General features: G+C 54.7%; 13 protein-coding genes across 13 annotated transcripts; 7 read left to right on the top strand and 6 right to left on the bottom strand.

The window, feature by feature from the left end:
• Positions 1-28: 28 nt before the first annotated feature.
• BDW47DRAFT_107300 (uncharacterized protein) lies at positions 29-977 on the top strand. Its single transcript, XM_024812976.1, has 2 exons — positions 29-465; positions 554-977. The coding sequence occupies exons 1-2, from the start codon at positions 135-137 to the stop codon at positions 808-810; spliced, it is 588 nt and encodes a 195-aa protein (XP_024671337.1). The 5' UTR covers positions 29-134; the 3' UTR covers positions 811-977.
• On the bottom strand, positions 978-2,500 carry BDW47DRAFT_107299 (uncharacterized protein). The gene has a single exon (XM_024812975.1). It carries the CDS (start codon positions 2,121-2,123, stop codon positions 1,200-1,202), a length of 924 nt encoding a protein of 307 aa, XP_024671336.1. The 5' UTR covers positions 2,124-2,500; the 3' UTR covers positions 978-1,199.
• A 190-nt stretch (positions 2,501-2,690) lies between these two features.
• Positions 2,691-4,739, top strand: BDW47DRAFT_107298 (ketopantoate reductase family protein). The gene has a single exon (XM_024812974.1). It carries the CDS (start codon positions 2,872-2,874, stop codon positions 4,162-4,164), a length of 1,293 nt encoding a protein of 430 aa, XP_024671335.1. The 5' UTR covers positions 2,691-2,871; the 3' UTR covers positions 4,165-4,739.
• BDW47DRAFT_39326 (ribosomal N-lysine methyltransferase) lies at positions 4,247-6,108 on the bottom strand. Its single transcript, XM_024818911.1, has 6 exons — positions 5,816-6,108; positions 5,166-5,741; positions 5,024-5,078; positions 4,890-4,952; positions 4,719-4,830; positions 4,247-4,662 (listed from the first exon to the last, which is right to left on the bottom strand). Exons 1-6 carry the CDS (start codon positions 5,954-5,956, stop codon positions 4,329-4,331), a joined length of 1,281 nt encoding a protein of 426 aa, XP_024671334.1. The 5' UTR covers positions 5,957-6,108; the 3' UTR covers positions 4,247-4,328.
• A 206-nt stretch (positions 6,109-6,314) lies between these two features.
• BDW47DRAFT_39315 (uncharacterized protein) lies at positions 6,315-7,564 on the bottom strand. The gene is made up of 2 exons (XM_024818910.1): positions 7,033-7,564; positions 6,315-6,975 (listed from the first exon to the last, which is right to left on the bottom strand). Exons 1-2 carry the CDS (start codon positions 7,292-7,294, stop codon positions 6,425-6,427), a joined length of 813 nt encoding a protein of 270 aa, XP_024671333.1. The 5' UTR covers positions 7,295-7,564; the 3' UTR covers positions 6,315-6,424.
• Positions 7,565-8,564: 1,000 nt separating this feature from the next.
• BDW47DRAFT_107292 (uncharacterized protein) lies at positions 8,565-9,615 on the top strand. The gene has a single exon (XM_024812973.1). The coding sequence runs from the start codon at positions 8,738-8,740 to the stop codon at positions 8,969-8,971; it is 234 nt and encodes a 77-aa protein (XP_024671332.1). The 5' UTR covers positions 8,565-8,737; the 3' UTR covers positions 8,972-9,615.
• BDW47DRAFT_39286 (DUF3405 domain-containing protein) lies at positions 9,146-11,928 on the top strand. The gene is made up of 6 exons (XM_024818909.1): positions 9,146-9,433; positions 9,490-9,539; positions 9,593-9,855; positions 9,915-10,455; positions 10,519-11,356; positions 11,426-11,928. The coding sequence occupies exons 1-6, from the start codon at positions 9,320-9,322 to the stop codon at positions 11,552-11,554; spliced, it is 1,935 nt and encodes a 644-aa protein (XP_024671331.1). The 5' UTR covers positions 9,146-9,319; the 3' UTR covers positions 11,555-11,928.
• A 40-nt stretch (positions 11,929-11,968) lies between these two features.
• BDW47DRAFT_107287 (arylsulfotransferase) lies at positions 11,969-14,336 on the bottom strand. The gene is made up of 3 exons (XM_024812972.1): positions 14,173-14,336; positions 13,959-14,126; positions 11,969-13,893 (listed from the first exon to the last, which is right to left on the bottom strand). The coding sequence occupies exons 1-3, from the start codon at positions 14,266-14,268 to the stop codon at positions 12,190-12,192; spliced, it is 1,968 nt and encodes a 655-aa protein (XP_024671330.1). The 5' UTR covers positions 14,269-14,336; the 3' UTR covers positions 11,969-12,189.
• Positions 14,337-14,515: 179 nt separating this feature from the next.
• On the top strand, positions 14,516-16,918 carry BDW47DRAFT_39265 (uncharacterized protein). Its single transcript, XM_024818908.1, has 3 exons — positions 14,516-14,645; positions 14,782-16,469; positions 16,527-16,918. Exons 2-3 carry the CDS (start codon positions 15,117-15,119, stop codon positions 16,638-16,640), a joined length of 1,467 nt encoding a protein of 488 aa, XP_024671329.1. The 5' UTR covers positions 14,516-14,645; positions 14,782-15,116; the 3' UTR covers positions 16,641-16,918.
• BDW47DRAFT_39255 (2-oxoisovalerate dehydrogenase subunit beta) lies at positions 16,811-18,255 on the bottom strand. Its single transcript, XM_024818907.1, has 3 exons — positions 17,669-18,255; positions 17,006-17,568; positions 16,811-16,942 (listed from the first exon to the last, which is right to left on the bottom strand). Exons 1-3 carry the CDS (start codon positions 18,229-18,231, stop codon positions 16,905-16,907), a joined length of 1,164 nt encoding a protein of 387 aa, XP_024671328.1. The 5' UTR covers positions 18,232-18,255; the 3' UTR covers positions 16,811-16,904.
• A 1,786-nt stretch (positions 18,256-20,041) lies between these two features.
• On the top strand, positions 20,042-20,585 carry BDW47DRAFT_126510 (uncharacterized protein; the record flags this gene model as incomplete). Its single annotated transcript, XM_024816565.1, has 3 exons — positions 20,042-20,158; positions 20,232-20,374; positions 20,438-20,585. 3 exons carry the CDS (start codon positions 20,042-20,044, stop codon positions 20,583-20,585), a joined length of 408 nt encoding a protein of 135 aa, XP_024671327.1.
• Positions 20,586-20,848: 263 nt separating this feature from the next.
• BDW47DRAFT_107280 (putative ubiquinone biosynthesis monooxgenase (Coq6)) lies at positions 20,849-22,573 on the bottom strand. Its single transcript, XM_024812971.1, has 2 exons — positions 22,384-22,573; positions 20,849-22,320 (listed from the first exon to the last, which is right to left on the bottom strand). The coding sequence occupies exons 1-2, from the start codon at positions 22,553-22,555 to the stop codon at positions 20,966-20,968; spliced, it is 1,527 nt and encodes a 508-aa protein (XP_024671326.1). The 5' UTR covers positions 22,556-22,573; the 3' UTR covers positions 20,849-20,965.
• A 172-nt stretch (positions 22,574-22,745) lies between these two features.
• Positions 22,746-25,098, top strand: atg15 (triglyceride lipase ATG15). Its single transcript, XM_024812970.1, has 2 exons — positions 22,746-22,985; positions 23,080-25,098. The coding sequence occupies exons 1-2, from the start codon at positions 22,809-22,811 to the stop codon at positions 24,712-24,714; spliced, it is 1,812 nt and encodes a 603-aa protein (XP_024671325.1). The 5' UTR covers positions 22,746-22,808; the 3' UTR covers positions 24,715-25,098.
• Positions 25,099-25,104: the final 6 nt, after the last annotated feature.

Here is a 25,104-nt window from a genome sequence, read left to right as displayed (position 1 = left end):
TCATCTGCCCTCGACATACTACGCACTACGCTACACTTACAACACGACCACGCTCGAAACGAACTCCCTCCCACATTACCTCCTCAGCGAACGCCCCAACACAAAATCATCAACAGGAATAAACAACCACCACAATGGCCGACGAACCCACCAACACCAACAACCCCCCCACAACAACACCAGAAACAAACAACACCCAACCCCGCCGAACAAGCAGCAGCACCCCCCAAGCCGCCAAACTCTGGGACGCCTTCGGCTCGCCTGAGGAGCGCGCAAATGCTCTCCCAGGCCAGTCCGGGCCAACGGCCACGCCCCCGCCGAAGGACCTCACCGTGTCGGACGCCATGAAGTCACTGTCTCTTGAGAATGCGTCGTCGTTTTACAAGATGCCTTGTGCGCGCGACTCGTTGATGTTGGGGATTGGGGCGGGTTTCGGTGTGGGTGGTGTTAGGGGCGTGCTTGGTGGTATGTTCTTTCTATCTCTCTCATTGCTCTTTGCCCCATGCTTTTTTGATCCTCTAAGAGATCGATGCTAATGGCTTGCAATGTATAGGCCTCCGATCAATGTGGACAGCATGTAACTGGGCAGTCGGCGCATTCGCAATCACAGCGCTTGCGGCGCACGAATTCTGCCAGCGACGGAGGCTCCAGGAGCTCGACGGGATGAAGCAGGCTATGGAACTAATGCAGCAGCTGAAGGTCAAGAAGCAGAAGGAGAAGGAAGTGAAAGCTGCTGAAGTTGCGCGGGCGGCGGAGGAGGAGCGTCTACGGAAGAGCTGGACGAATCTGTCCAATTACAAGTTTTGGTAGGAGGGGAAGTATGGATGTTTAGAGTGTACATTTATTGGAGTATGGGTTTCCTTTTGTTTCTCTTACCGCTTTTACTCTCTTTTGTTGCGACAGATGGAGGATGGTCTTTTGATGTTGTATATAATCTGTGTATGTGTACGAGTAGGGTTTCCATGGTGGGTGTAAAGTATATGAATGAGCATTGATTCCTAGCCTCGTGAATCCAGACCTGTTGTTTCTAGTGAGATCAAGGTCGGGAAAAAGCGTCGTGATCATCGCATGTATTGTCCCACCCCCCAATCATTCCTGTTAAAAATCCAACGCCGTCCCAGTCCAAGTGCCTACCCTATAAAACTCCACGTCCAAATACACCGATAACCAGAGCGAGCGAGAGAGGAAAAAAGTGTCGATCACACGTCAAATTTGACTTTCTTCTGGATAGCACCATTTCGGATCGAGTGCAAGTCCAGCCCACCAGCGTTCCGTCTATCCTTTCGTTTCTCGCGCGCTTCTCGTGCCTCGCGGTTCTTCCACTCCGCCATCTGCTTCTGTCGTTTCTGCGACCGCATCCATGCTGTCGCTGCCGTGGGCTTGAATCCGATCCCGTTGATCCCGTACCCGTCGTCGGCGGGGTCCGTCGGGTCATGGCCTGTGATTTCCGAGTCGTGCCATGTCAGGGGATCTTCCGCTGCGCTGCTGGCGGGCGGTGGGGGCGATCTCCGATTGCGCTGGTGTGAGGTGCTCGGAGGGGTGCGTTTCTTGCGAGGACTGGAGGTAGGCTTTTTCTTCGGGGATGATGTTACTGAGGGGTTGCTCTGTCGCGGAGGTGAAGAAGGAGGAGGTGGTGGTGGTGGTGGTGGTGGCAACAGCAGCGATTCCTGTATTTGTGGCTGCGCTTGCGACTGTGGCTGATCGTCAGTCGTCGGCCCACCGGGATTGGTGCCATTGTCGATGGGAACACCCGGTTCGGGCATATCACGGGAGCCAGGCCAGAATATGCCTGTATGCGCCGACCGTACCGCAGCCGCGAGGTGTTCCTGGGCGAGAGAAATATCAGGGATGTGCGGTGTTGTCGAAAACAGACGATCCCCGCGGATGGCCAGGTCCCCCAGGCGACTAGCGACGGCGGCCCGCGGACTATGATTGCTTAGGTCTCCTCCCTCCTCTCGCAGCCGCTCCGTTTCGGGGAGACTGTCGGTGGCGGAGAGAGGAGTGGATGGTGAAGATACCGCCGGACTGGGGCAGTCTGATTGCTCCGATGATGCTCGTTTGCGCCTGGGCGAGGTGAAGACCATCGTTGACGGCGAAGTCGTCGTTGGGGTCATCTCATGCATGTCATTGATCAGTCGCTAGTATAGTGGGGAACGAGCGTAATCACGGCGACGAGCTGGTGTTCGCTGTTACTTCTCTCTGAGATGTTGGGTCAAGAACCGGTATGAAGTGGTCACTCTCTAGGAGCAAGTACAGGCCTCCATCCTCATGAAGGTCTGCGAAGAGCACAGGGGCTCAAGCCTTTCGCATGGTTCGCAGTAAGGTGGAGGGTTGGAGCTGAGAGGGGTCTCGGAAGGAGTTTCACTCGGCCAGACTCCGGTTTTACGTCACGAACTGCGAGTCCGGTGAGGCTCGGGGAAATGCCGTGGCATTGTTCGGCAGGATATAGAGGATATTCAGGACTCTCAATCTTCCATCGATCCGAATTGATGGTTTATCCCATGTATTTTTTAGATGTCGTCGGGAATAGTAAGATAAGAAGAGAAAAGCGTATTGCGATTACCGCGGACGATACGCTCGGGCGGTGAGCCAAACTGCCGGCGGTATTGGCGCTCTCTCCGCCATCATGTCATGGTCTGATCTTGTCGAGATCGTGAAGCTCTTCGCGTCGATCATCTGTCGTCTGATTGTCTAGCTCACCCAGTGACTGCGAGATTGAATTCTGGTGATATTATTGAACAGCGAATTTCAAGGAATGGAAGCTTAAGTGTCCGATATTCCCACGACCGGCGCAATCCCAACCAACTCTCAAATTCCCCATCTTTTCTCCCATCCGCCAAAGTGTTGCAAATCCTAGGACGCCGTCCGCTGATGCGGATCGGCATATCCGACATATGTCGCTTTACCGCGGGGAATTGTCAGCGAGGCGCACCGAACCGCCTCATGTCAACGTGGATGCAAGATGCGGACGAGTTTAGAGAAGACGGAAAGCCGCGCTTATCAGGGCGCATCCACATCCTGGGCCTCGGAAACGTCGGCACCTTTGTCGCGCACTCGCTGATGAGCCGGCCGTCGCCGCCGCCGGTGACGCTTTTACTGCATAATCCCAAGCTGTACGATTCGTGGCTGGACCGGAAAAAGTGCCTGTCGGTCAACAACAACGGGCTGGACGACATCAAGACCGGGTTCGATGTGAATGTCCTCAGCGGCAAGACGTGGCATGCGTTTCCCTACTGGGATAAGGAAGCTGGCGGGGAGCGCAGCGACAGGGAGATTGAACCGGACATGGAGGAGGAGACTGTGGAGGACGACGAGCGCATCGAGTGCTTAGTGGTTACCGTCAAGGCGCCCGTCACGGCGCTGGCGTTGGAGTCGGTCAGCCACCGGTTGACGCCTGATTCGACTGTTCTCTTCCTCCAGAACGGTTTGGGGGTCATCGACGAGGTTAACAAGCGGGTCTTCCCGGACCCCCGGCGCCGCCCACACTACATGTACGGCATCATTTCACACGGTCTAACACGGAAGAAAGAGGCCTTCCAGGTCGCGCACATCGGGGTGGGAACAACCATCCTGGGACCGGCCCTGTCCGAGAGTCTCGTCCCAGCAACCGGGAAGGAGGGGGAGCAGGACGGATGGCCCGCCAGCACGAAGTACCTCCTCCGCACGCTGACCCTCAGCCCGCAGCTCGTCGCCGTAGCGGAGACACCCTCCGCTCTCATGCTGTACCAACTCGAGAAACTGGCCATGAACGCAGTGATCAACCCGCTAACAGCCATCATGGACTGCGAGAACGGCGAGCTCCTCTACAACTACAGTTTCACGCGCATCATGCGGCTCCTCCTCATGGAGATCTCGAGCGTCATCTGCGCCCTGCCCGAGCTGCAGGGCGTCCCGGGCATCGAGAGCCGGTTTTCGCCCGAGCGGCTGCGCTCCATGGTCACGCGGCTGGCGAACAAGACCTCCAAGAATCAGAGTTCGATGCTGCAGGACGTGCGCGCCGGGAAGACCACCGAGATCGAGTACATGAATGGGTACATCGTGCGCCGCGGCGAGGAGCTCGGCATGAAATGCGTGGTGAACTACATGATCAAGCATCTGGTGCTCGCTAAGCAGCAGAAGGGCAAGCAGCGAGAGTCGGCTGCCATCCCGGTGGATCTTCTTTAGTGTTGGCTTGGTTTCTTTTCTTTTCTTTTTCTTTTATTTTATGTTCCTTTCTTCATTGGGTATCTAGTCTGGGTGTGCCAGGCGTCCCTGGCGTCTCTATCTTGTTCTTCTTCTCCTTTTTCTTTCTTTCCCTTTCCCACTTCTTTACTTCTCGCGCCTCGTGTCTAGCAAGATACAGCATCCAGCCCCCTCCTACAAAGCTCCCCAATCTGCACCCACCGCCTACGCAACATCTCAACCTTCTCTTCTCTCCCCGCGCGTTCTGTGTCAGTTTCCGCTCCCGCGCCACCCACATTTTGCAACGCGGCGATCGTCACCTCCGCCTCGTGGACATACGTACGAACCCATTTCCTGATAATAGCTTCGGATTTCGCCTCGCTCATGCCCTGGGTCGAGTACCCGAGCACATAGTTCCGCCAGTCCTCCGGCGCCATGTATTTTATGCACGCTGCGATCTCGGTGCGGAAGCATACGCCGCTCGCTGTTAGTTGGTAGTTGCTAGATTTGTTAGCTTGCTTATTCGCACAATCAAGGTTTTATAAATCGGGGAATACCCGTAATACTGCTGGAACTCGAGTTCCTCCCGTTGAGAGGGGTCCAGGTCTTTGAAGATGATGTCGTCGAGGTAAAGGGCCTCGGAGGCGTTTTCGTCGAGGTAGAACCCGTCTGTTAGGATCAGTGTCAGGGTTGATGCTGCTCAGTTTGGGGCATATATGTGGTCCTACATTCGGCGAAAAGAAAATCGTTTGGATGGTTTCCGTAGCTCATGTAGATCTCTTCGCCTGCGTCTGGTGCACATGTCGTGTTAATATGCCAGCTATACACATCGCACTGGCAGGAGAAGATCAGAAGGCCTTACTGTATGGTTTCGTCGCCCAAAAGACGTACTTCTCCCCGTCAAACTTAACATTACACTGCAACAGTCATTAACACAACCCAGACACCCAATCTCCCAAAAAACAACACAGCGAAAAGGCGGGGAGAGGGGGGAGGAAACCAACAGCAACATCCGAATGATTAAAATAATCCGCAAACGGCAACAACGCCATCGCATCATTATGATCCTCCGGCATATCCCGCCCAGGCATCAGATAGAAAAAGCTCCTCGTATTGACCACAAGCCAATGATACGAGAACTCGTCCCAGTCTGTCTCGGGGAATACCTCCAGGACGGCAGTCCACGCCGTGCGCAGACGTGTCTCCTGCGCAGGGAGGAGGTCCTGATGGGGGGAGTAGTCGGATGCAGATGATTTGGGTCCTCGTTCATTTTTCTGGAAGGATCGCCATGAGCTTGAGATGGATGGGGGGAGAAGACCCGATGAGGAGGGGCCGTCGCTGTCCCCGCGGAGACAAGCCGGCCAGAGGAGAGGCATGCAAGACTCAAAGTCACGACGTGAAGGCCACGTCTTGCGCCAGAGATCATAATGCCGCAGGTCCTCCGGGTCACCGTTAGTGAAGAACGCAGCGAGGACAGCATGCACGGGTGTCCCCTCTGGGAAGAGACCCGTAAATGACTCGGGAAGTCCGTCGATAGTGACCATTGCTGTGCGCGGAACAGTGACAATCGCTTCGCCTTTCTGTACTAATCTTTAGTATCGATTTATTTCCAAACAGGAAAGGTGGTTTTGGAGGAAGGGAAAAGAAGGTATACTTCAATATCACGCTTGGCGACCATGCCCAGACCGCGGCCCGGGAAGCGTGCGGGCCCTACGCCCTTGGCGATGATGCCTTGGGATTGGGCCCATTCTGTGAACTGTTCATGTTCGGGTCCGGGGGACCATTTGGGATTCATCCCGTGTGGATATTACTGGAGAAAAGGAGGGAGAGGGAGAGAAGGGGGGAGGGAACCGTGGGCTGTGGGGATGGCGTTGTTAGGGGGGAGAAATTTTGATGAGGGGATGTGATTGGAGATGCGGAGATCTAGGATGTGGATACCACGTCTGTGGTCATGTATAGATTTGAGAGTTTATACTTATGTTGATGTTTTAACAGGAGTAATAATATTGTAGAAGTTACATTTACCTGCGATCTACGTAGTAAGGTACTCAGGAGATTGAGGACCTACAGGTACTCGATACTAGATGTCCGGTCATGTGATCAGTCCCGTGATTGGCCATTGTCCAAGTGGTTGTCTAGATGGAAGTTATGGAGGATAAACGTCACTATATTATATATATACATGTATTAAACCCGCTGATTTGTTCACATCAGTCAGTCACTACAGGAGAAGAGAAAAAACCAAGCAAAGCATGGAGTCTGCCTATTTATTATACCCATCGTTTCCCAGCTCTTGAGGTGCGACGTTGACGCTTCGATTATAGCCAGGGCTCGAGATGGGCGTGACCCCTCCCATGGCGGTGGAGGACGTGCTAGCCGGAACCGTGTTATAATGCTGCTCCTGCATCATGACGCCCTGAGCCGAGCCCAACAGTTGGTATCGCTTTCGTCGCTCGTAGAGGCCCCAACACAGGCCCAAGATGGCGATCACCCCCAGCGGGACGCCCACACCTGCGCCGATGGCGGCGCGCGTGGAGCTGCTCTCCTTGCATTGGCCCGCGCCCGTCGGCGTGGGAGAGGGCAGCGGAGTGGCGACGGCAGTCGGGTCAATGGTGTCTTTGGCGCAAGAGGCTTTGGCCAGAACGCCGCGGTCGGTGATGATATCGCCCGGTTTGATGGTGATGGGCTCGGCCTCGCCGGCGCAGCCGATGCTGTGGCTGGAATTGGCGACGATGGAGTTGGGACAGTAGGTGGAGACGCCATCGCGGTTGTTGTAGAGGACGATGGAACAGCCACCGGTTCGCGAACCGACCACTACAGTTCTGTTAGGACGACGCCCGGTATAGAGGCGGATTGAGATCGGATACTTACCGGGCCAGCAGGGATCTTCACACGAACCGCCGTCCCAGTTTTGATCGGTGCAGGCGCCGCGGGCCAGGGTGTAGGGCGGGGACATATCCATGCAGAATCCATTTGTCAAGCAGACGGAGCGTTCGGAGCAGCAGTGGGAGGGTTGATCGCCCGAGAAGCAGGGGGAGTAGCCTTTGGCGACGGTTTTCTTGTCGGGGTAGTAGCATGTCTGGGCGCAGACGGCGGCCGACAGGGCGAGCCCGAGCAGATAGCGAGATAACATGGTGGCGGGGATCAGAATGATATGATCCGAGTAGAGAGATTGAGGGAGAACCAAAGATATCCACCGATCGCCTCTCCGTGAACTACAGTCTGATTAGTGGTCTTGAACATAGCGACAGTGGATCAATAATCACAGGATTCGACTAGACAGTGGACACGACCGTTATCTCGATATAGTACCTTTGAGTAGTGACAGACCGTGGAGAAGGTTCAAGCCCGATTCAGACGGGTATGAGGCAAGGAGGAAGAAAAGATATTGAAGGTGAGAGATTTCCATGGCAGCCTGACGAATATTATAAAGTCCGAGCACGAGAAAAGCGACCCGGGCCAGTGCTCATCCTTGCATAGTGAAAAGTTTAGGGGCAGCAGCAGCTAATCATAAGCTCTGGCCCCCACCCGGTCTCTCTCGGTTCTATCGCGATGGACCAAACATGATTCAGGACGGAGTAGTGGATGATGGATAGTCGTCCACGAGGCTGCGGGAGGCCAAACCGGATGAGGGATAACTGTCGGTTTTTCCCCTTCACTTTGATTACATTTGGTTAATAGTTCAGTTTCCCTTGCAGGTGGCTTAGACTTGGCCTCGAACTAAGACGATATGGGATTAGTAGGAGGAGGTATGGGGGGGAATGGCGGAGTGGAGGGATGTAGACAGATGGAAGGATTTGAGGCTCAACGGAGGAATGTCTGATATTGCGTTCATTCTTTATTATCTCCGTACTTCTCCATACTCCGGAGTAATTTGATATCATTGTCCCACCTGGGGATACTCGTGTCATACTGTCATGACCCGGGGATGGAATGTCAACATGCCGGAATCCGGCCAGCTCGGTTAGTGGTTAGACCAGGGACTAGTGGGATAGGATAGTAGGAAGAGGACCTCATCGGTACCTGATCCATTCAATTCCCTGGAACCGAAGATATCATCTCATATATCAATTTAGGTATAGTAGAGTGTAGGTAGAGTCGCGTCGAGTCGAATAGAGTCGAGTGACACCTGAGGAATAGGGAGGGTCATATGATGATCATGCATAATCTCACATAATCCTCCTGCACAAGCACAGACTTATACATGTAATTACTCAGCATATACGGATACTTCCCCGGCCAATCAAAGCTCAATCCGACACCCGTGCCCGATCGCCTGAGAAATCAGGATCCAAGCAGCATCAGCCTCAGGCCCTTACCCCATGCGGTTACTGCCTGAGTCCACCACCACTTCTGCCCATTCGATCTTCCCGTCTTGTTTCTCCTTCCCAACTTTCCCTTTTCATCCCAACAGGATCAGCAAGGTTACTTCCCCCTTCAAGCTTGTCATTCCTGTTGGAACCCTCATTCTTCCTGCTTTTGAGGTTCCACCAGCAAAGCAAATAACGCCCCAGATGAATGGCTCCATCGATCCTGAGGTACGACTGATGTCGTACCTTGGGCGGCTCGCCGAAACATGGCAACCCATCGTCATGCCTTCATTTCCTTTTTCTTTCCCTTTTCTGGTTTGAATTTTTTATTTTTTATTTTTCTGTATGCTTTGAACCCTCGTCATTTCCGGCGATTACGTGGCGAGTCGGACCCACAAGGATACTACGACTCTGGATGCTTGATGGAGCACTCTCTGAACCGTTCCCCACCGGCCCTTAGCTCATGGTCCATTTCTCTGGCTGTCCAGAGAGTTCAATGACTTGGACAAACTGCCTTCCGACTTTCTTTTCTTGCTATTCACCACTGGTTGGGGTCTCCGGTCGATCAGATCTCTTCATCGTTTTAATCCCGACTCCAAAATTTGTGTGTGTTGCTCGGATCGTGGCCGATTGTTCATCTCACTATCTCACTATCGCGCTATCATAATTAAGCCCCAATTCGCCCCTCCGGGATCGCCGCCACTTGCGTCAGAAAGTCCGTTTGACTGATCATCCTGCCAATCGTCGCCCCGGTGTGCCTGGAGCGCGGATAACCTTTTCTGTCCGACTTGGACCCTTCCTCCTACTGCCAGGTGCTTTTGAATGCATCTGGCCCCGTGCCGCCGTCCATGAACATCTTCAACAAAATGTCGCAACGGTTCACTCGTCGGGCCTTCTTGATCGCCGTCTTGTATATGTTGATCATCTCCGCCTTTGCTTGGAGACACGAAGCGCTACTTCACGTGAGATCTCGACGGATTGCGCCCATCGAGAAAGAAAGGAACTGACCCGGAAACAGTGGAAATCCCCCCAGGAACGATACGAAGAGGAACAACAGCAGTATCCACTGTCGGTACCTTTCTGAACTGCCAGGTCGTGACTGGGTAGCTGACCTCCTGCAGAGTCTTCGACAATGTCATCCCCACGTTGAACCAGATCCGCATGCCATCAGACTATGAGAATCCCAATGTCACCCACGATCCGCGCTTCGGCAGCAAGACCGGCGTCCAAATCCCCCGCATCTACCGCCCGTATCCCAACTATGACAGCCCCGAGTGGAAGGAGACGCACCGGGGTGCCTTCCACCCCTGCGAGGGGCCACGCGGGAAGCTCTTGACCGACAGTCTTGATGACCAAGTCGGCGTCTACCTTGGTGTCCCCGAGGGTACGAGAACACCTCCGCAACTGCGCAGGAGACATGGTTGGGAGCTAACGTCAGTCTAGGCTTCCCCAAGCCCGCCTTCGGTTCCTACGACGCCCTCGGTCTCGACGGAGACGTCTCCTTCGATCGCTACACGAGATACGGCGCCTACGGCTTCGGCCAGGACGAAACCGGTGTCGAAAACTGGATCAAGCCGAAGAAGGTGGACTGGAATCGTGTCAACTGGGGACAGCTGCAGGACAAATGCTACAAGCGCAACGCCGACCGATACGCTCCCAAAACCCCCATCAAAACCCCCGACAAGCGGATCGCCCCGGAGCCGCGCACCGCCGTCTTGGTTCGCACCTACATCGGGAAAGAATACACCGAGAACGACATCTACGTCCTCCGCTCGCTCGTCACGGAGCTCTCCCTCCAATCCGGTGGCGAGTACTCGGTCCTCCTCTTTCTCCATGTTAAGGATGACCAGATCCCCATCGAGGTGGAGGACGTCGCCCGACAGATCATCAAAGAGAATGTTCCCCGGGAGTTCTGGGATATCACGGTCCTGTGGAATGTTCCCATGGTGGCGTCGCGCTATCCGCTGGACCCCAGCGTTGTCGAGTATGTGACCGGATTTCCCCCAAACCCCATCTTCCTCGAAACCGCAGGGCTAATTACGACCAGTGTCCATCATGCCCAGTGGTTGTCGGTCCAACACTTCACACTGCAGCACCCGGAGTATGAGTATGTGTGGAATTGGGAGATTGACGCCCGGTTCACCGGCCACCACTACGAATTGGCCGAGAGAATCGCCCAGTTCGGCCGTAAACAGCCCCGCCGCGGCGTCTGGGAGCGCAACGCCCGGTTCTATATCCCCGCACTACACGGCGACTATGACACCTCCTTCCGAGATTACGTGCAACACCACGAACAGGAAGCTGTCTGGGGCGCTCTCCCCCTGGATGATCGGAATCCGCCCCGGGTCGAACCAAGCGGGCCTGCGCCGCCACACCACGCGCCGGAGCAGGACAACTACGAGTGGGGCGTCGGCGAAGACGCCGACTTCATCACGTTCCTCCCCATCTTCCACCCCATTGGCACCGAATGGGTCATCCGGAACGAAGTTTACGGGTATCTCGGCGCCGACACGCCCCGCCGCGCATGTCTCATCACGCACTCGCGGCTTTCGAGGCGCATGCTCCTCACGATGGACGGCGAGAATATGGCCGGACGGACCATGGGCTCCGAACTCTTTCCGTCCTCGGTGGCCTTGTTACACGGGCTCAAGGCCGTCAGCGCGCCGCACCCGGTCTACAACAACAAAGACCTTCCCGTCACCAGCCTCGACAAGTGGTTCAACGCGGGCGTCAACGGCCGGGCGGGCAGCACGGAGAACAGTCCCTTTGGATGGGGTCGAGAGACCCGCTTCCGCGAGGTGTCGTGGTACTACCGGGCCAATCTGGCTGGGCGTCTCTACTGGCCCTTCTTAGGCTGGGAGAAGGCCGGCAAGGGTGGTGAATCGGTGAGTTTTCTTCCCTTTTCCGAACTATCCCTTACAAGGAGAGAACCCCTCTGATAGAGTTTAATTTAGTACGAAAAGCAGCACGGTCGTGTGTGCCTTCCGCCCATCCTCTTCCACCCAGTGAAAGACGCCGTACCCGAAGCCGTCGTTACGGAATACCGGTTCGACGCCGAATTTGGCGTCCAGGCCATCCCGTGATTCCAGCCGGATCGCGGGAATCCTTTTGTCACGACCATCCATTGCTTGATGTCCCATCTATAGATTGCAGTGTTTCTTATTACAAGGTTTCATATCTCTTTTTTCTTTGATTTTATAGATGCTGGGTAGGTTCACCAGTCTCTTATTAGCGATGTCAGTGGTATTCTTCTTTATCTTGTCTGTTTTCCTACATTCGTCCGGTCCATGCGCTCTTCACAGGTCTATCGACAACCTGCCATTGTGTAAGGGTCCAGTCAGTGGGAGAAGGGAGCAGAAGGGGAGTCTCTGGCTTTGGTTATACCTATCTTTACAGGTGTCTTTGTACGGCGTATTACAGGAATGGTCAGGTCAATCAATTCATTAGATGCTATTTATCTCTATCTTGAGTAAACTATTGTAAGATTCTAGTAAACAACTAGTTACACGGGTTTGATTGAAAATAATAGTAGGAGATGGGATGACAAACTGAAACTATACACAACGCATATATCCAACATGAACCCCAAATCAAGAGCCATCTACATGCGCAATATTAACACCCATCACCAAATAACCCACCTAATACATCGAGATAAACAACATCCAACCATCCCCGTAACATAATAACGCAACACAACAGTAAAACAAAACCTAACCTACTCAGACCCACTATCCCCCAACTCAAAATCATGCATAGCATGGCTCTCATCCGTCGGAATATGCCGATAAAGCTGCACCCTACGACGACTGACGTAGAACCGATACGCACCCCAGAGACACGCGACTACCACCGCGAAGATCATCGCGCCGCTGATGAATCGGATCACGCTGTAGGCTTTGTACACGGCTTGGGCGACCTCTTTGGCGTTGGCGTAGTTGATGTCGTTGTCGGTGTGGGGGTTGGAGGGGGTGGTGGGTTTCTTTTTGTGGTCGTCGTTGTCGTCGTCATCGTCGTCATCATCGTCATCATCATCATCGTCGTCGTCGTCGTCGTCAGTATCGGGCTGCTTGGGTGGAAAGTCGATGGTCGAAGGGTCGTTCGGGAGCGGAGCGGAGCCCTTGAATCCAGTAGCTCCCCAGTCCGGCGTCGTGCTGCGATGGGTCTTGGATGTGCTCAGGACTTTATCCTGGCTGTCGACGGCCTCGACGGACACCCAGTCTAGGAAGCCATGGGCGGTGTACATAGTCTCGAAGTCGGTCTTGTTGGTGCTCCCGACCAACACGGGGGTTCCGCTCTCGGAGGCGCGCGCGTAGAAGTTCCATGTTGACACATCCGTGGCGCCGTTCCAGCTGACGTAAAACGTGGTCGTGAGATCTAAGCTGCTCGCGCCGTGGACCTGGGCGACAACATCAGGCGGTGCACTGGGCCGGCCAGTGAACTCGTACTTGTAAGCGCGGTAGGTCACGAAGCGGTCAGACGCGAAGCGGGCTTCCATGAGGAGCGTGCCCTCTGTCGAGAACTCCGTGTGGTAGCCCTGGTCGCTCCAGCCGACGAAGACGTTGCTGTTGTTGAGGACTTGAACGCTGCCGCGGAGCTTGGACAGATGGCCGTCTGGCCGGGTGTAGCGCCTTAGCAGTTTGGCGACCTTGGCGTCGCCGTCTACCTCTACGATCATTGCCGACGAGACATGCTCTTGCTCGCCTAGTTCGTCGGCAGCGTTGTTGAGAAGGGAGATGACGTGGTGAGAGCCGTTTGATTCGACGAATCGCGCGTGGTGCTGTCTGGAGAAGGAGAAGTCCATGTCTTTGAAATCGTTCTCGACGCCGCCTAGGCGCCAGAGGATTTGCCCGTCTTCACCTGAGACGAGGTAGATGGCGTCGGTGAAGCGCATTGATAGTAGATAGTCACCGGCGGCGTTTTTGTCCACCGAGTCTATGTGCACGTAATCGAAGCCTGGCGGTTGATCGACCACGTCGTTTGTTGCGAGGTATTTGACCGATTCGTGTAGTGCCAGGTGGTCACTCGAGTCCCATTGCATTTTGGGCTTTCCTGATGTCAAGTCGAACTCGATGAAGCCGCCCGTGAGGAAGAAAGACTCATCTTTGGGGCGCCCTAGGTCCGCTAGGTTGAGTTTCTGCGTGCGATAGGCGCAGGCCAGCGCCTTCTCTCCGCCGTCGACGACATTGAACTCGTGGACGTTAAACTCGTGCAGCTCGTCCAGAGCAACGACCTTCTCTTTGGGTTGATAGTGCTGGTCTAAGACTACACCACTTCCTTTGACTTTGACATCGCTCTTTTCGTCGCGATGGGAACGTTGCGCGATCAGCGATAGGTGCGGCTCCTTTCCCATGTTGTGGACCGCTCGAAAGTCAAAGACATTGTGATTGTCGAACATGGACGAACCCGCCCAGATTAGAACCTGTACGCATGTCAATTCTGTGTTATATTAAATTAAGACAGCCAAAGCGTAGACAGAGGACATACTCCGTCGGCATCGTAGATGTAAGGACCGATTTGGTATTGCTGGTATCGGTGTGTCGGCGGCTCGGGGTTGATATTGCCGTACGGGGCGACAAACCAGTAGCCGGGACTGACCCGACTGCGATCACCATGATATGTGACGTCGTACTTCAAAGCCCGAACTTCAGGCAACTAGCGGCAGTGAGCAATGTCCCGCCATCATCCGTGGACTGCTTACCGTAACGAAGGACCTGAGGTCGTCGTCATGACGCGCCGCGGAGACATATTGAGAGACAAATGAGAGGACAAAAACAAGAAAGCGGATACTCCTCATGGTGGTGAAGTGAAGGCGAGAGACGAACTACAAGAACCGGCCATTGGAAAGAGAAAGGCGCGTCATGCATCCGAGGTACAGCTATCTATCGGGAGGCTGGAAGCTAAGGCAAAGTGGGGAATCTCCACTTAGGAGGCTGCGTGATCCCAAGGAACGGGGCTGAGGTGTTCTATTGATATCTCATGGTGCCTGGTTTGACCGGTTAGTAACCGAACTGTGGCTGGGAACAGGGGACATGACCACACATTTGCGATCATCTAATTCTTAGCGATCAAGACACAGTGGAAAGTGAAGTTATTCCGACGACTCGAGTTCTTAGAAAGTGATGACTAATGGTATTGTTTGGTGGATTTGTGCGGATTGACTCGTTTGCACCGGTTTGTCCTTCTTGCCTTCCATCGAATTCGTGATCAACTTCAACTTCAACTTCAACGTCAGCTCGTCATCTCGTCATCTCTTCAATCGCCACGCTGACCAGCCGCTGATGGAGTCCGAGGCTGACGGATCTGACAGTCTCTCTTCCGATATCTGTACCTCACTGGTGGTGCTCAGCGGTAGACCGTCACAGCCAAGACGAAACGCTCATTCCCCCCCGCCACAGCCACCAACCAACCATACATGCTCGGCCACACATCTGAGAATCCCTCGTGTCACCTATTGATCCACGGGCTGACTGGATTTGACTTTTTTGGGTACGGGGTAGATTGACGGGCCTGACTCGGAGAAATAGTGCTGTCCCGGCGCCTACTTCGGGCCTTCTAGCCTGGAATCATTTAATCTCTCTAATCCCTCATATCCCCCCTCTTCCCCCTCTTCTCGATTTATTGCGAAACCCTTCTATCTATTATATGTCTTCCTTGTATACCAGCATCGCGAAGGGCGAACTACCTCGCATCTCGGACTCTGATGCTCTCCGTCTCTTCGCCGACTGTTTCCCAGACCTCTCTCACCTGAAAAATGCAGACCCTACCGTGGAGTCTAGCTCGAGTACAGGCTCCAAATCCTGGACTCCCTCCAGAGAGATCTTTGGAGAGGACTTCACAGAGGTGAATCGGACCCTGGTCAGTATGCTGGCCGTGAAATGGCTTCTAGCGGACGACTACGAGGCCTTTACTGGCGGTCAGCCCGAGGCGGTGCGACTATCCAGGGCCTCCTTCCAGTCCCTGCGGGAATTCTCTTTGCAGGAAAATCCGTCTTCCCAAGATATCTACGCCCTGCTGGTCGCCCTAGCGATCGATGATATCGGCAAGGATCCTGCCTTGGCCCAAGAGGTCGAGGAAACGGCGTCCGCGGCGTCCCCGATATCCCCGGTGTCCCCCGCGTCCCCCGCATCTCCCGCCTCTAGTGACCACTCCGGTACGGTCTTACAGGCCGCGCAGGCGGGTCTAGTGTCTAGTTTAAGAGATATGCCTCGCGAGACTCGGATGGCGGTCCTCCAGAATCTGGTACTCGGCTCTCGAGTCAATATTGCTCAGGTATTACAGGGGGAGACCGCGCCAGCTAGCTTAGCAGTGCTGCAGCAGATTCCGGATGCTGACCAAGGGTTCCATATCCGAGCGACGGTCACCTTCTTGGATGTAGCGGGGGCTGCCGCACACAGGAACCCGCACGGCTGCGTGGTGATGACGGAATCGGTGTTCCGGTCATACATGGCCACAATCCAGCGACTCGACGAATTCCGCAAGCACTTGATCGACACTCCGCGAGCATGCTACGATCAGGTCCTGTCCTTTCGTGCGAACATCCTGCACGAGTGTGGCTTTGGCCTCCTGTCGACGGATAACAGCGACGAGCGCGCGCTGCTTCGGCTGCTATCTATGGGGCGGGTGGAGAGCAAGGACGTAGCCGAGCGGTTCCAGCGCGCTTTCAATCTCCTCGCAGACCCCATCCGGCGTGCTCTGGTAGATGGGCTCAGTGTGGACGGAATCGATGACGGCGTTGCGGTCGTGCCCTACTACGCGCCGGGGCTCTTGTCAGAGATCCTTAAAAAAATCCCAAAGCACAGTGAGGACGCCATCGTCCAGGTGTTGGCGGCTTATATGTCTTTCCTCGCGCACGTGTTTGACGGGTCCACACCGCAACCGGGCAAGCCGGGCGGCCTAGTCGAACGGGACGTCTCGTTTGCCCTAGCAACCGTTGAAAGCAGCGAGTTTAAAGAACATCCGGACATCTTAGCCTCGCTCGAGATGCCGTGGGAAAAGGTAAATTGATATCCGTCCCCTACGTCACCTAGCGCCCTAGTTGACTAAATGAGTCAGGACGATGCGGCACACCGACGTCGTGGGGGATGGTATTCCGCCGTGAAAGCTTTGGCTCGGTTTTTATACGTGGGGAGGTCGGTCCAGGGACGTGGCGCTGGGCATTTAACGTAATAACGATTCTTATGCAAGTATACGTGTTTTCTTCTTTTGTCATATGGTCCATTTTCTGCTTTGGTTGCGTTGCCATGTTTCGTTGTATATATCTAGCGGGAAGCGGGAGCAGGCGGTATCTTGACGGACGTACGGCCTCGTGAAAAGGCTATATGACTCGAGCCACGGCTCTATGGAACGGTTCATTCATAATTATGGCATCTAATTCATGTCCCGCACGAAGTTCCCACGCGCGACTGGATCTACAATACGAAAGGTCGTGGTCTAATATTCCAGCGTCTGCTTAATCGCATCGTATATCCCTGTTTTGATCAATCAGCAAGGCGGACTCGGCAAAAACAACCACATAGCAAGAAGGGACTTACGAGCAACGTCCGGGAGGATGAACTTCTCAAACTCCAGCCCGGTATGGGTACTCCACCCGGCGACGCGCTTGACAGGCGCTTCTAACCGCAAGAAAGCGCCATCCTGGATAGTGGCGGCCACCTCGGCGCCAACCCCGTAGTTGATCATGCTCTCGTGCACGACGATAGCTCTTCCCGTCTTAGTAACACTGTCGAGCACCGTCTGTCGGTCCCAGGGGTAGATGGTGCGCAGATCGATCAGTTCGATGTTTGCGCCCATGGCCTTCTCGGCGGCGGCGATAGCCGCCGAACAGAGATACATGGGCTGGCCGTAGGAGATGATCGTTAGGTCGTTGCCGGGCTTCACGATCTCGGCCTTGCTGAGCGGGATGGTGTAGTATTCGCTTGGGACGTGCTCCACCGCTGCGCGGTAGAGGATCTTGGGTTCCATGAAGATGACGGGGTCGTTGTGCTCGAAGATGGATGCTAGGAGAAGGCCCTTCGCTTGCGAGGGGGACCGCGGCATCACGACACGGACGCCGGGGACATGCGAGAAGAGCGCCTCGGGTGATTGTGTATGATATCTACATTCAACAGTTAGTCAACCGTGCAGGAGCGCAGTCCGTCCACACAAGCAAGCAGCTCATGAACTGACAGAACAACGAGAACGAGGACAAAACTTACAACGCGCCATGCCCAACAGCACCACAAGGCATCCGCACGACCATCCCACCCGCATTTGACTCCGTACTTCCCTCCCGGTACCGGAACTTCGCCGCCTCATTGACGATCTGGTCAAAGGCCGGGAAGACATAATCTGCGAACTGGATCTCCGCCACAGGCCGCATGCCCTCCGCCGCGGCACCAATGGCAAACCCGACGATCCCCTGCTCCGTCAACGGGGTGTTGAAGACACGCTCGGAGCCAAATTCAGATTGCAAGTCCATCGAGCACCGGAAGACACCTCCGAAAGCGACGTCCTCGCCGAAGAGCATGACCTGGTTTGAGGCCGTCAGAGCCGTCCGCAGGGCGGAATTGATCGCCTGATACATGTTGAGGGACTTCGAGGTGGTGGACTCCGGGAGGTCCAGGTTATTGGAGAGCGAGGCCGAGCTGTGGTGCAGGAGAGGTGAGGACCGATAGTCGATGGGGAGGTTGAGGCGTGAGGCCGCTGATGGTGCGGCGGTGGAGTACCGCCGACACGGCGGACGTATTAGCCGTAACGTCGGGGATCTAAGGATGTGCATGGTGAAAAGGGGAGTCGAGATAGGACTGAGGAAATGTAGTAAAGTAACAAAGAGAGGGGGACCGTGAGGTATGTCTCCCCTTGATATTTATCTACTTGCTTCCCCGGCGTCATGCGGGGGCGCCGATCCCGCGGATAACCGAGACCGATGCCTGGGTGCCTTGGTGCCATGGTGCCTAGATGCCTGAGTGCCTGTGCTCGGTCGCTTAGTCATTATCCCCGGATCTGCCATCGTCTCATTTCACTCTTCTCTTCTCTTCTGGATCTACTCTCATCTTCCCTCCCTCACGCCCAGTGTCTTCATTTCCTTCGACTGTTGCTCTTTACAGGAATACCTGTCAAGTCTAACTGGAAATGTAGCGGCGGCGCTCCAATTGCACCATGCATTCGCACTAACTCCGTGGCATTGAAGAAGTATACACTGCCAGTACTCCAAGATACAACTTGGCTCATGTCAGAGACTACCTGCTGCCTGCACTGCAAAGAAGTGGGAATTCGAGTACACTAGTGCTGATAAGAGTCATCAACACCGATCCAACCCCAAGGGCGTCATCATCCCGATGCCCTTAGGTATAAGCAAAGGTTCTAGCTGCCCCACAGCCTCACCAACCCAAATCTAAGAGCTCTCCATAATCAGTGAGTTCTATATTGAGCAGGACAGTACCTAGAAGATTGCGGGGATTCAAATCCTTTACCTCGCGTCTGGGCAAGGGACCAACCCAGCTTCTGGCCAACCATTGTTGACTGATGATGACATGCCGGGGGCCTGAAGCTCCGAAGTTGCATCAATCCCTTGGTTGCAATCTATCTCTCCGTAAGGCTGTCGACAATAGGTCTTGCAAATCTGATCATCTGCTTGGCCATCTGCTGGGCCAACAAGCAATCGGTGCCTTGATTGTCGAATCGGAAATGTACTGGGTGAAGTAGAGAGCACCCGATATCAACAACATTGAAGGCTCTTTGCGGCGGTGCTTTTTGTATCTGAGGCTTTCTACCAAGGCAGGTCTCCGTGTCAGTGTGAAGATGTTGCTTGCACGAGCTCAACTATAGTTTGCGCATCTAATCATAGAGCACTGCACCCAGATAGGTATACTTTAGTGCCAATCATTTGAAGCCTGGTCTGAAGCCACTGCCATCAATCCTTCCGCTTCGTTAATGTTTGATCCAGTATTAGGCAACCCAGCAGTGTGAAGTCTGCCAGGTCTTATGGTCTGAAAATAGAACCACTTGCAATCATTATGCCATGATCAGGTGCCTTGTACCTTTCCTTGTCATTACCTCTCCTCATTAGCAACAAGGTCTATGCTACTCAGTCTCTGGATATACTGAAACCAAGAAGAGGCCAAGATGAACCGTTGTATGCGTCATGCTGGCAAGGTTTTCACTCCTCGCTGCTGACTCTATATGCCTCCCAACCCAAGATGGTCCAATAATAGAAAGGAGGACGGGAGCAGGACATCCAACGAGATCCCTAGGAAATGTTGGCGATGCAAATCTTGTCTTAGCAGGATTGAGAGGTATGGTAAGTGACGAGGGCAAGGCGGATTCCACTCTCTGGAGGAAATGGAGGGGAATATATCAATTCGACGGAGATGTTCATCCTCCAAGGAAGGGAAAGTTAGCCTACACGGCAGACTGCAACTCGACGAGGAAGCAAACCGGTCTTGGCCATGGCTATAAATGAGAGCCCCATCCCTTGGTTGTCCTCGAGCATATCAGACCATCTTCCAAAGCAACAGCAGAAACATCCACTCACAATAGCATACATATCTCACAGACTCTGTCTACAACTTTGCCCAATCATCACCAACATGCTTTCACAATACTATCTCGCCATGCTCGCCACTCTAGCGACTGGCAGCTTGGCAGCGGCCCTCCAACCCCGTAAACCCACATGCACCTTCAAACTCGGATATCTACACACCCAGGTACGTGGAGGGACACATCGAAGTATACTTACGATCCGAACCCACCCCACCTAACCTCACTCCACGGGCACAGAACCCAGCCGTCGGAGGAGACAACACCTTTTCCTGCCATGCTACTCTTGACTACGGCGATGGCCGCAAGGAGACCGTATCCGAAAAGTGCAACGAGGTCGGTCGTGACCACTGCTACGCATCGCAGCTGCCCTACAAAATCTGGTATGTTCTCTTTAATACGGGGCTGGTAGTCTCCATACCCGAGTGGCTGACAATTGAGTGTAGCATTGTCACCAACACTGACAATACCGATGGCTATCTGGACTATGCTGATAAGCATCGTGACTTTAACGAGGATGGTTGCTCGAAGGATGGCTGGGCGAACCCGGTTGGTGCGAGCAACGAGGTTACTTGCACTTTTCCCTGTGATTAGGTGGGAGGAGGTCTTGAGCGGGTAGGAACGGAGGAGACGTGCGGGTTTGGGAAGCAATTGGAACATATCTGTGGGGTTGACGCAGTTTTAGGCTCGTGAAATATACCGAGAATCATCCATGGTGGTACAATAGCATTGTTCTGTCACGAGTAATGGAAAAGACAATCGAGGATGTCACCTGGGCTAGAGACTACAAACAATTGATTTGAGGTATAGAGTTCCAGACCTTACAAAGGTGGTGTCCACCGGCTTTTGTAGTCTTATCACATCTCGAATACCTTCATATAATACATCTATCTATCTACCCGCACAGACTTGCTTCGAAACGCACACAATTAAACCATATAACGTACAGCAGAATTCTCATGGACGGCAGTGGTTCAACCCTCCGCCTGTCTCATCAGCAAGCCCTTGACGAACGGGAGCCGCTCAATGACCTCCAAACCGAGACTCCGCCCCCAAGCGATCGGTCCTTGGCCCGGGACATTGTACAACTTGTGGAGCATATCGCAGGCGCCGCCGATCTTGGCGTTGGTGGTGTACCGCTCCGCGGCGTACCGCTCGAGTGTCAGAATGTCGCCGACGTCCATTCCGTGGGTCGCGGCGTAATCAAGCGTGCGTGCCAAGGATGCTACATCGCCCATACCGAGGTTGAGGCCCTGTCCGGCGAGAGGGTGGATGACGTGAGCTGCATCGCCAACGAGGGCCACCCGCGGCGAGACGTACGTGGAGGCGTGGCGGAAGCGGAGAGGGAAGGCTGCTACGCTGCCTTCCTGCACGCCAGTTACCAATGGGGGCTGCGGGCCGGATTGGGGCGTGTGTTGCAGGCGCCAGGACAACTCGCTTTCGTGTTGGTCATCGACATCCGACGATGTAGGCTTCTCCATGCCCATCATGTATTTCAGGTCTGGCATGCCAAGTCGGAAGGCTGCATTCACCATCGCGATGAAAGATTTCGGGGTTAGGGATTTAAGATATGCGGCGTTCTCCGCTGTGGTCGACCACACCAGGGTCGCGTGGTTGTTAGGTAAGGGGAGGAGAGCCACGGGACCGCCCAGTGAGGGCAGGAAACGCTGGTAGGCTGTCTTTGTGCCAAGCGGGAACGGGACCGGGTCCTGCTCCGCCAGTGACAGAGTCGCGACCACGCCGTTTCGGTTGTAGTCCCACCCGTCGGTCGAGATATCAGCGAACCGACGAACCGGGCTGTTGATTCCGTCAGCCCCGACCAGCAATCTGGCCGCGATGCGCGACGGTGCTTGCGATGGTGCGGCTCCCGTCGGCGAGAGAGACAGGATCGGCCAGGCCGACAGATCCGGCCCGTCGGGAAGGTCTGTGCCATTGTCAATGGACGAGACGGTAGTGTTGGAGAAAATGGAGACGTTCTCATCGCCCGACGCCGATATCCGCGACAGAAGCGCGCGGACCAGATTCGAATTCTCCGTCATGGTTGCGACAGTGCGCAGGTCCTCGAACGGCGATGTCTCCATGGACCAGTCGAAGGAGATGCGGGAGCCCGTTTCCCCATCCCATACCTGCATCTCCTGGTATTGTTGAGCGCGATCCTGGTCCAGATGATCCCAGGCACCTATTTTCTGCAAGAACGAGACGGACGACGGCGTCAGGCTGCTGACTCGGTTGGAGAAGTGCTGCGAATCGAGGTTCCACGCGCGAGCCTTCTGGAGGTCCTGGGTCTCGATCAACGCAACCTTGAGTTTCGAAGTCGCCGGAGAAGCTCCTACGCAGAAAAAATTAGAACAATTCTTCCTTGACATAGTAAGCTATTCATAATTCGACTCACGCAGGGCAGCTAAGAGACCGAGGCCGGCAGGGCCCCCTCCGACGCAAACCACATCATAGATCTCGGGGGTCACCTGGGCGTCCGACGCAAATTGCCTCCGAGCCGGCAGACGGCCCGATCGACAAGAAGGACAGACATAAGGACGAATCAACGACCGAGCGAGAGGCCGCATGACGAAGGAAATAATCACGATGGGAGTCTCATGAATGAAGTGGATGGAACGGAATGCAACAAAACATGCGGGAAAGAAGATGGGGGGGGGACAAACCAGACAAACAACGGCACATGACCCGCTTTCCGTTATCTTAGGCCGTCCGAGGCGGAGACTCATCTTGCGTCACTGATCTATATCCTTATCTGTATTTCACTTCAACATCCATCATCCTTCTTGGTTTTTGGTTTATTACTGTCTATCGCTCATTAGGATGGGTTCTTCCCAGGGACCGACGAAAAAGCGGTGGTGGTGGAACCTGTCCCTTGTAGGACTACTCTCCCTCGCCTCCCTCCCCAATACCGCCTCCGCCTGGGAGCCTGTCCACTTCGGTCTACGTCCACAGATCCCTTTGGGGGAACCAGCATCGGATCCTCCTAGTCATGAATTCGTAAGTACCTTGATGGATGAAGGATTAGAAAAAAGAAAGGAAGGACGGAAATAAAGAAGAAAAAAGTACGATAGGCTGACCGATGATCGTATAGAACTTGCGCCACATCTTCCATCGCGGCATCAATGAGCATCTCGATCTCCATCGGCGTTTGGATATACAACCACATACTCGCCTTCTGGAGGTTTCAGAGGATGGAGAGGAACAGGGACCAGCGGACCTGGAGTCCCCCCTGGTGGCCTCCTCTCATCCGGTCACCATCGAGCGTCTGATGAATCGGCACCCTGCGGTCATTGAGGGTTACCTGGCGGCGGCAAGGTCGGGCGAAGCAGCGGTGGCCTTGTCGCCATCGGACTGGACGATGGATACCCTTGACGGCCCAAAAGTGACTGATAAGAGGAGCGTGCTCACCCTTGCCCGGATGACGGCCAATGACTACGTGGAGGTGCCCGGCAACGCCGACTGGCAGGACATTCACGGCCGCTTCAATTACTCATCGAGCTTTGGCTGGAGAAAAGACGGGCTCCGCGGTCACGTTTATGCGGACAAGACGAACAGCACGATCGTCATCTCGCTCAAGGGGACCTCGCCCGCCCTGTTTGACGGCGCGGGGACCACCACCAATGACAAGTTGAACGACAACTTGTTTTTCAGTTGCTGCTGTGGCCAGGGAGGTTCCTATCTCTGGCGCCAGGTCTGCGACTGCCAGACCTCGGCGTTTACCGCCAACGTGACCTGCATTGTCGAGTCGATGAACGATGAGAACCGGTACTACCGCGCGGCGCTCGACCTCTACGCCAATGTGACGGATCTGTACCCCAATGCCAACGTCTGGCTCACCGGTCACTCCTTGGGCGGGGCGATGACGAGCCTCCTGGGTCTGACCTATGGCCTTCCCGTCGTCACCTTCGAAGCCGTCCCGGAGGCCCTTCCCGCCGCCCGACTGGGCCTCCCGAGCCCGCCTGGGCACGACCCCAGACTGCCCCAGTCGCGACGGAACACCGGGGCTTACCATTTTGGCCACACGGCCGACCCGATCTACATGGGCACCTGCAACGGAGTGAGCTCGGTGTGCACCTGGGGTGGCTATGCGATGGAGTCGGCATGCCACACCGGCCAGATGTGTGCCTATGACACCGTCGGGGACAAAGGCTGGCGGGTAGCCATCGGGACGCACCGGATCAGAGCGGTGATCAGCGATGTCATCGAGGCCTACGATCAAGTGCCCCCCTGCGCTGCCGAGGAGGAGTGCTACGACTGCGAGCTGTGGAAATTTTTCCGGAGTAATGGGTCCGAGATCACGACAACGACCAGTACCACCGCCAGCTCGACAAGCACTACGTCGACCAGCACCTCCACATGCGAGACCCCTGGATGGTGGGGATGCTTGGATGAGAGCACCACAACCACGGCCACTTCTACCACCTCATCTTCATCAACCTCATCCACCACGTGCAAGACACCAGGCTGGTTCGGCTGCAACGATCCCACCACCACGACCGATGCCACCCCGGGTCCACCAGTTACCACCACTCTGCCCACCTCGACCGCAACTTCCACCAGTACCTGCGAGCATCCGGGATGGTTCGGTTGTCGCGATCCCACGACGCCAACCGCGACGGCAACTTCCCCTCCGACTCTGACTTCCAGTTGTGAGGCCCCTGGATTCTTCTGGGGATGCTGGGACCCCGAAACCGCAAGTCCTCCCCCCGTCACCGCACCACCTTGATACACGAATACCATGTTCCGTTATTAGATTATATATATTGGCGTTGTTCCCTCTCTGATGGTCCACTGGCGTTTTTTCTTTCTATACATGTTTTGGCTTAACGAAACATATGACGTCTACGAATGTTACACCGCTACTATTGCTGGTCACGGATATACTAGGTCCATTGTTTTGATATGTCTGCTTGTTTCGGTACGCATAGTGAATTTCAAGACACCACATAGTTGATCATTGAACCGGGTATAATAGAGACTACCACCAGAGTTTCACTAGAGATCAATAGGCAATTGAAACCCAACTCTTGCTGTACATGAGGAATCGACTGGGAATCGTATGGTGGATGTTGATAGTGAATGCAAACAAGGCAAACCGCAGCCATTGTTGATCTCC

Source organism: Aspergillus candidus (assembly GCF_002847045.1).
Source record: "Aspergillus candidus strain CBS 102.13 unplaced genomic scaffold BDW47scaffold_28, whole genome shotgun sequence".
Classification (NCBI taxonomy): Eukaryota; Fungi; Ascomycota; class Eurotiomycetes; order Eurotiales; family Aspergillaceae; genus Aspergillus; species Aspergillus candidus.
This window is presented reverse-complemented; position numbering and strand designations above follow the sequence as displayed.